Genomic DNA, 9524 nt, shown 5'->3' on the forward strand with positions numbered 1-9524 from the left:
GTGTGTGTACTCTGTTAATATCAATATGTTATTTTATATATCATCATTGTATCTCTCTCTCTCTGTATCAGTGCAGGTGTAACACGACAAAGTGGATTCTACGGTTCGACCAGTGGTTTTTACATCACTGCTGTTGTTTAATTCAAAGGTTTTAATAATTAACATGCAAGCAGCTGATATCTTTAAAAAAAAGTATTATCATCACAATGAAAGGAATATTTTATGCCCCTTTGGTCCCCACTCACTGGAGTTGACAGATCATTAGAAGTATCTCGGTATCAAGTTTAAATCAACATCTTTTTAGGAGCAGTTTGTGACGTTGGGGACAGCCCTGTCCCTGTCCTGTGACGTTCACACTGAACTTCGGTCAACCGTGCTATTATTTATAAATTTTCTGAGGTGGTACACTGTATTAATTGTTTAAAAACTGCTGGATTAGACTGAACAAATGAGCCCCTGGACTGGGTTTGACAGTAACAGTTGCTAGGTTGCCAGGTTGCCAGGTTGCCAGGCTGCAATTTGTGGTCATTTTGAGAAATTGGCAACCAATCCTTTGATGGCCTTTGGTTGTCATCAGTGTCCACCCTTTTTGACAAAAATATAGACTGCAAACAGTAAAACATGCACCCCAGAATAAATGTATTAATATTTGTTGCATGAGTGATGATTAAATATTAACGCTGCAGGTGTATTGCTGCATTTACCTTTTCATTAAGTTAAAAAGATAATTTGAAGCCTACAGTTTTGGGTCTTTTTTGATCACTTGATCACTTAAGCTGATGTATAACTGAACGTCTGAAGCCACGCTAATGCTCCTCAAATTTAGTGTCTGTCCAGTTTGAATGATGTGTGTGTTTTAAGATGAGCCGTGAAGTAAAATTACTGTTTTTTCAATGTTTTCTTGTGGATTTGCGGTTTATTTCAAACTCTTACTCAGTGAATTAGGGATTTATCTCACAGTGCATAATATTTTAATTACTCAAAATGTACGGTGACTAAAAATGTCAATCGTATTTTCAATTTCAGCAACCAAAAGCTGTAGCCTGGTTACCGACCTGGCAAACCCATTTAGAAGATAGTGTTGACCGCTGTTAGATGCACAAAAAAGTATTCTTTTTTTCCCTGTAAGGACGAAAAAGGATCCTCCCGATCTATATGCTATCAGCCGACATATCGGTCCAACCCTAGCAGATTGTGATTTGTAAAAGAGAAGAGAGGATTTACATGCAGACAGTGTTTTATGTGAGCGCACAGATCTGTACTGCTGCACTAAAAAAAAGGGCCAGTGTATACATCATCGAGGACGGGAATAGCCTGCACATCAGCAGAGGTGTCACTGGGGTCTTTTTCCTGGATGTGGAAAGGAAAGTGATGCAGTGCAGCGCTGGTGGTGCTGAAAACGAGGAGCCGGAGAAGTGCTTACTCATGACTCCTTTCCTCTTCACTGTCACCAGAAAGAGAGAAGCTCCAGTCGTGCTTGTACCCTCCATCTCGTCTGGTCTCTGCTCTATCCAGGGCTTGAATAGAATAATAAACCAGACTCACATCAGTGCAGGGACACAGGAGGAGCAACACACAGCACATCAGTGGTCCTTATTTGCAGCTACATGATATAAAAACTGTTGATTAGCAAAGGAGAGCTTTAGATTCTTTGCCAATTCTGCAAATATTCAACTGCAACATCCATAAATAAAATGATACACTTATGTCACTGAAGTAAAGTTCATCTCTCTTATTGTAGACTTCATAAACTGATTCTTTTAGTGGTAGTTAATAAGCATGTATACCAATATCCCTCTGGAAATACAGATTATTATTATTATTATTATTATTATTATTATTATTATTATTACTACTACACCAAATACGATAATTTTTACGACGGCTTATCAGGGCCATGTATGAAAAGATTTATGAGATTAAAAAGTAGCAAATCTACGAGAAAAAAGTCACAAATTTATGAGATTCAAAGTCGGAAAGATAACATTTTGTTTTATACTCCCTGTTGAACCACAACTGCTATATTTGCTACTTTTTAATCTCATAAATCTGCAAGTTATTCTCTCGTTTTTTTCCTCCACTGGGTCAATACATTTTTTTCTTCATACTTGACCTAAAAACACCATCGTACATTTGTGACATGAGAGTACGTTAGGATGTTAATAATTAACCGTTTATCTGAAAAGACTGATTAATACTGTCAGTTAAACAGTTAAGAACAATATAATTAAAAATTAAAAATAAGTTTGTTAACTGCTGCAAGTTGTATTTTAAGCCCTTTTTCCCCTACTGTACGGCGCTCAAGCAGCGAGATGCCATTATATCAGTGAGGACTGGCAGGTGAAATCAGCCCTACACACAGCTGACAAGCTCGCAGGCGGATGTGGCGGAGACGATTTGCACGTGGCGGGGCAAGATACAGAAAATCTCAATGAGGGAGGACGAGTAGAAGTGCTTCCAGGTCCCTCTCTTAGTTTTTAAAAAGCTTTCTATGTTGGAAATCTACATTAAACAAAATATGAATCCGAGCAGAGTAGTTTTTACAGACTTTAAAAACGTGTCTGGGGTGAGACTTTAAAGCCCGCTGGTGCATTCACGTGCAACTGTTTTGGAAATAAAAACATCTGTTATCTCAACTGAATAATAATAATCACCTCCAGAAATCTGCAATAAAGTTTTACGCCACTTTCCATGTTTAATGCACAAGTGGCGGCCTAAAAAGCCGATCAAACTGGGGGAATAAAGTTAATGGATTGTGAAGGAAGTGTAAACAGACCTCAGTGCAGACTGGAGGAGTGTGAGATAACGACTGAATCACAAAGTGGGAGCTCTGCCACTGAAAGGTGCAGTAAAGTTAATGGTCCAGTTATCATTTGTACTCAAAGTGTATTCATACATTCTGTTTATATTCTGGGATGTATATGAAATAAATAGTGCAATCAATGCAAAGACATTTTATGACCCATCAACAACAACAACAACAACAACAACAACAACAACAACAACAACAACAAGCAGCTTGACAGAAAAGACTCCACACACAGCCGGCACTAAAAACTATTGAATTACACTCATATGGCACTTTTAAAAATAGTTTAACAAGACCAAGAATGACATGCTGAAGTTTGGAGTTTGTTCAATTGAATTAGTTCTTCTATGTGTTAAATTGTTTAGCTTTTATGAAGTGACAGACAAACAAATATTTAAAAAGAAGAAGATATGTTAGATGATATCATTATTGTACGATAGATACATGGACATCTCCTGATGATTAAAATGCGTTTTGCAGTCCGTGTGTCAGATTTCAGACAGCTGGAAAGGAATATAAACCCGTGAGAAACGTTCCATATAATAAGCAGAAATTGTGTGTTTTTTTATTTAGGTCTGTGTGCAGAAGCATGTCGTCTAAATTTAGATGTGGTCAGAACCTGAAGCAGAGATCTTGCATGTTTTAAGACTCTGTACTTTGTGTTTGAAAGACAATCTTTCATGTGCAGCTCATACGGCATGTACATCTGTACAATAAAAATTAATAGTTTATAGCTTTAATTATATTTCTATTTTAATGTATGTAATTTATTGTATTTTATCTTATTTGTATTTCTACCTGATTCAGTAGTCATTGCTCAGTCACTTTTCCTTTGATTTTTGTAAACTTGAGTTGCATTAACATGTGAATTGTGTGATTTGGGCCATAATCGTCCAGCCCCAGGATTAATCCAGGGACCGTTATTATATCTGCTTTTATATTCTGTATTGGCCCAAAGTCTAATTTCGTAAAGAATGTGGAATAAATAATAAATAATAAATGGAATAAATAAATGGAATAAATAAAAGTCAAACGCAAAGGCAACCCTCTCATATATATAATACCAAAAATGTTTTGATGCACACATCTGCTGGATGTTGTTGTGAAAAGTTTCCCCACGAGGCCCTCGCTTCCTATCTCTCCTCCAAATCAACTGACATTTGTGACGCGAATATCAGAAGCAAAAGCCAATGACAAAGCAGAGGACTCAGTTGTAGTTAATAAATCAACTTTATTTTAGCTTCACCAAAACATCACTTCAGTCCTGCTGTTTTAAAATCGACGACCTCGTAAACTTCACCACCATAATCATTAGGGCTACCACCTTAAAACATGTAAGCAACGTTAGCCAAACATGACCTACCACCTTAAACATGTAAGTAACGTTAGACAAACATGACCTACCACCTTAAACATGTTAGTAATGTTAGCCAAACATGACCTACCACCTTAAACATGTAAGTAACGTTAGACCAACATGACCTACCACCTTAAACATGTAAGTAACGTTAGACGAACATGACCTATCACCTTTAACATGTAAGTAACGTTAGACGAACATGACCTACCACCTTAAAAATGAAAGTAACGTTAGACGAACATGACCTACCACCTTTAACATGTAAGTAACGTTAGACGAACATGACCTACCACCTTTAACATGTAAGTAACGTTAGACGAACATGACCTACCACCTTTAACATGTAAGTAACGTTAGACGAACATGACCTACCACCTTAAACATGTAAGTAACGTTAGACGAACATGACCTACCACCTTAAACATGAAAGTAACGTTAGACGAACATGACCTACCACCTTAAACATGTTAGTAACGTTAGACGAACATGACCTACCACCTTAAACATGTAAGTAACGTTAGACGGACATGACTTCCACCTTAAACATGTAAGTGACGTTAGACGAACATGACCTACCACCCTAAACATGTAAGTAACGTTAGACCAATATGACCTACCACCTTAAACATGAAAGTAACGTTAGACGAACATGACCTACCACCCTAAACATGTAAGTAACGTTAGACGAACATGACCTACCACCTTAAACATGTAAGTAACGTTAGACCAATATGACCTACCACCTTAAACATGAAAGTAACGTTAGATGAACATGACCTACCACCTTAAACATGTAAGTGACGTTAGACCAATATGACCTACCACCTTAAACATGTAAGTAACGTTAGATGAACATGACCTACCACCTTAAACATGTAAGTAACATTAGACAAACATGACCTACCACCTTAAACATGTAAGTAACGTTAGATGAACATGACCTACCACCTGTAACATGTAAGTGACGTTAGACCAACATGCCCTACCACCTTAAACATGTAAGTAACATTAGACGAACATGCCCTACCACCTTAAACATGTAAGTAACGTTAGACGAACATGCCCTACCACCTTAAACATGTAAGTAACGTTAGATGAACATGACCTACCACCTTAAACATGTAAGTAACGTTAGACAAACATGACCTACCACCTTAAACATGTAAGTAACGTTAGACGAACATGACCTACCACCTTAAACATGTAAGTAACGTTAGACGAACATGACCTACCACCTTAAACATGCAAGTAACGTTAGACCAATATGACCTACCACCTTAAACATGTAAGTAACGTTAGACGAACATGACCTACCACCTTAAACATGTAAGTGACGTTAGACCAATATGACCTACCACCTTAAACATGTAAGTGACGTTAGACCAACATGACCTACCACCTTAAACATGTAAGTGACGTTAGACCAATACGACCTACCACCTTACACAGGCCTTAAAACTGCGTCTTTTTCTGTCCCCCAACTTAAATCCTGCTGCAGCTGCAGAAGTGTATTTGCAGACGTAGAAGAGAAGTGGCAAAAACAAAACAGTCCAAATTTTGGGGAAGAAGAAAAGAGTCTGTTCTTTAGTGAATTATCCATTTCAGGGGCTTTAAAAATGACAAGAAAAATAATCCTCAAAAGTTCTAAAACCATGTAATATTAGGTTATGATCCCTGAGCTCAGTCATCTCATTCAATCTTGCACGAGCCAAATGAATCCAGTTCTAATCTCCTCCAACACACATACGCACGCACACACGCTTTGCTTCATTTTCCATAACAAATGCTCTGATAATGTTAGTGAGGGGACATTTAGATCCCGCTGAGCTTTAGCAACACTCATTTATTTTAAACCAGTGGATTTTCTGCAGGACAAATCAATGATAGAAGATCTTGCAGCTACACAGACAGATTTATCCAAACAGACTGAGGCGAGAGGCGTTTGTGCAGCTGGAGGAGAACTTTGACTCTCATGTGATCCAATCCAAACAGCTTGTTGTCGCTCCTAACTGCACTCAACCCACAGAGGAAGCGTAAGTCCTCTTTAAATTAAACATGCAGGTCATCGACCACAAAAAAAAAACACGATTCCTAATGCAATCATGAGGCCAGTTTCACCTCATTTGCAACATACAAGGGGCGATTTTCAACCGTAGACTGTATAAAGATGGACGATCCTTCCACTGGCTGTACAAAAGTAAAGCAAAATTATATACCAGATACGACACCGCCAAGCAGAGTGCGCAGTTGCGATCGGGGTCTGTCCATATACCCACCCTACCAATTATGAGTCAACGTTTTATACTGTTTTTACAGTGTCAAAGAACAATTTAAAGCCAAACATTTCAGAATGATAACATCAGTGTGATATAACTACCTAAAAAGGAAAGAAAAAAGAAAATATCTCTTCCCTTTTAGTGAGCGGTTCATCTTTATGTACAATCTATGTTTTCAGCACAAGACCATTTCGCTCCTTATTTGACATTTAAACAGGGGGCTCCCTTGGCTTAGAGGTGAAGAAATAAACCCCAACACCTGCAAGTCCGGCTGTGGAGCTGTGCTGCATCGCTCAACTACGGCTTTCTAATACAGGCGTTAAGGAGGCTGTAACATCAGGGACCCAGGCCGGGATCAGAGTACACTTCCCCCCAAGGTCTAATGAGTTTGATTAGTGTGAACAGGGTGTACCAAGTCCACTTGAAAAGGTGTGTAGTTCATGTTTACTCTGGTACAGTTCGCATCAGCTGTGAAAAACAACCGTGCAAAAACCAGTCCAGGAGTTTTTAACCGGTTATGAAACGTTCTCAGTTTAATACTGATGCCTCATTATCAGATGACAGCGGTGCCGAGGACCGGCCCATATCCGGCTTCCCTGCAGAATTCAACCTGCAGTCAGAGATCCAGCGGGAGGCAGAGAGCTCCGAGCTCTGACGGCAACAGGGTCCATCTGCGGTCCGCTTTTCTACGCTATCCGGACTACATAAACAGACGTAACTTAGGTTATGACGCAAGTGTAAGCTGATGTTGAACCTCAAATATTAACTATATGAACTGCACAGTACAGAGAGTCTTGTCTCTCATTAAAGCTCCAAACTTAGATAAATCTCGTTCTCTGTGTTTAGATAATGGTTGAGGACTTTAGCTTCTCAGGTCTATATTTTTCTTTCTGTCAACAAACCTCATAAAAAAGACCAAAACTAACAACTTTCTGACTTCCTGTCTGTGGCACTCAGCTCCAAACCCCACTGGTTCCTACTGAAGATGTAAATCTTTAAAAACACCTCTCTCTTAATTTTTTTTTTTAAAACAGCTGGTATTTTACCAAACAGAAATAGTGCTGTTGTGTTGGGACTAGTTTCACCATTTATGTGTTTTGAACAACAACAGAGGAAGAATCAGGCTGTAATACATTCAAGATAAGATGCTCCAGCTGCTCCAAAATTGCGGTAACAATTACAAAAACATTAACAATATAAGATAACAGTATAAGATATAAGAGCACCAAAAAGGTGAAATATAAAAATAAGGGGTTTAACCGTAAATGACATAACATGGGGTAATATATATTACGCATTATAATGGACATAATATAGCCCATGTTATTGACATAGAGAAATATTGCACATGATGATGAAAGGTAATATCCAACACTATATTAATATTATGGTGTGTCGGCTTTATTGATGGTTTCTTGTGATTTTTTGACACTAACAAAAACTTGTAACATGACTAATATCATATTTTGAGTTAACGTGGGGTTTGAAAAATTATGCTATGTCTCAAAGAATGTATTGTTTTGACACACAACACTGTCACTGAGCAAGGCAGTGAAGATATAATTAAGAGGTTTTTAATGCAGTTTATATTTGATTTATTTGTGTCTTAAGTGTGAAGCCTTTAAACTTTAAACATATGAACTATGAAACAAAGTGAAAAGCAGCATGAGTAATGACAGAACCACTTCTGTTTACAATTTTAATGTTAGCCTGCTAGTGTTTGAAGCTAAGGAGTTAGCATGCTGGTTTAAAGACTGGCCCGGTGTCACTTTATTATATTTATTATTTACGTGTTGATGCATAGTGTGCAGTGTTAATTTGCTGTATAAACGTCATGTGGTGGCTAACAGTGTAGCAGAAGGGCAGAAAAGGCCCGTCACATCCAGCTCCCCCACATTGCGACCGCAGCTAACGGTGCTAGCTCAATGCTAACGGTGCTAGCTCCAGGCTAACACGGTCTTTCCTCACCAAAAGGCCCGAAGATGAGGCGCTGTCACCGGCCTGCCAGCGGCTCATTTCCCCTCTAGCATGCAGTGGATGCGTGTCACAGCTTACCTTCGCAGAGAAAGCTGCGGTTGTTGTGTGCCATGTTTATTCTTCCATGATCCCGGTCGGATGATAACGTTGTTGCTCATCTGGAGCAGATCGGTTCTGTGTAGCTGTTTGATCCGATATGCGGAGGGAGGAAAAAGTTAACGTAGAATACCGGAAGTCTCACCACAAGTGGCTTCGAAATAAAAGCTGTTTTTGTCAATATTTCAATATCACTATTTCTGTTGTTTATTTATTTTTAATTCTTATTCAATTCAATTCAATTTTATTTATAGTGCCAAATCATAACAAAAGGTATCTCTAGACACTTTACTTATAGCGCAGGTATAGGCAACACTGATTTTTTTATGATTTAAAGAGACAAAACAATTCCTCCATGAGCAACAGTAAATCACAATATCTGTAATAATACTACTACTAATAATACATATCTATTTACAGTACTGAAATTAAGTCTTATTTCAATTAAGTAAATAAGTAAGTAAAGTTTATTCATAAAGTGCCTTTCACAGGCAAAAGTCACAAAGTGCTTTACAAGGGCATGAAACAGCATTCAGGGAAAACACAGAAAACCACAATACATCAGGAAAAATGCAGTTAAGACCTACATGTCTAGTTGACCCTGTCCATACAGGTCAAATAAACGGCTGTCTAAACAGATATGTTTTTATCTGATGTTTAAAAGACTCAACAGACACCGCAGACTGTCAGGGTGCAAGCAGTGTTCCATAGTTTAGGTCCTACGGATTCAAAAGCTCGATCACATTTAGGCTGGTGCGTGGGACAGACAGAAAATATATAATAATAAATCAGTATTTAAGAAGTAATATTACCATATAAAAATACTCTTGATACAAGTAAAAGTCCTTAATTCAAAATCTTACTTATCTAAAAGTACTAGGCCACTAAACGCCTACTGAAGTCATTCAACGCTCTCTTCAAAGCCACCAGACTCCAGTGACAAAAAAAGTAATTTTACCTCCTTGCAGATCACAGGAGTTGCTGTTCTATCAATGCCTCGATTGGT

General features: G+C 38.2%; 1 protein-coding gene across 6 annotated transcripts in view; it reads right to left on the bottom strand.

The window, feature by feature from the left end:
* Nucleotides 1–8624, bottom strand: part of senp6a (SUMO specific peptidase 6a) — a 34084-nt gene extending 25460 nt beyond the window's left edge. For all 6 annotated transcript variants that reach the window (XM_083933530.1, XM_083933529.1, XM_083933528.1 and 3 more), the window contains exons 1-2: nucleotides 8501–8624; nucleotides 1424–1517 (exon numbers count right to left, since the gene is read on the bottom strand). In XM_083933530.1, coding sequence (XP_083789656.1) covers nucleotides 1424–1517; nucleotides 8501–8534 — 128 coding nt within the window. In that variant the 5' untranslated portion in view covers nucleotides 8535–8624. The remainder of the gene's footprint in view (nucleotides 1–1423; nucleotides 1518–8500) is intronic.
* Nucleotides 8625–9524: the final 900 nt, after the last annotated feature.

Source organism: Echiichthys vipera (genome assembly GCF_963691815.1).
Source record: "Echiichthys vipera genome assembly, chromosome: 19".
In the NCBI taxonomy this organism is placed as follows: domain Eukaryota; kingdom Metazoa; phylum Chordata; class Actinopteri; order Perciformes; family Trachinidae; genus Echiichthys; species Echiichthys vipera.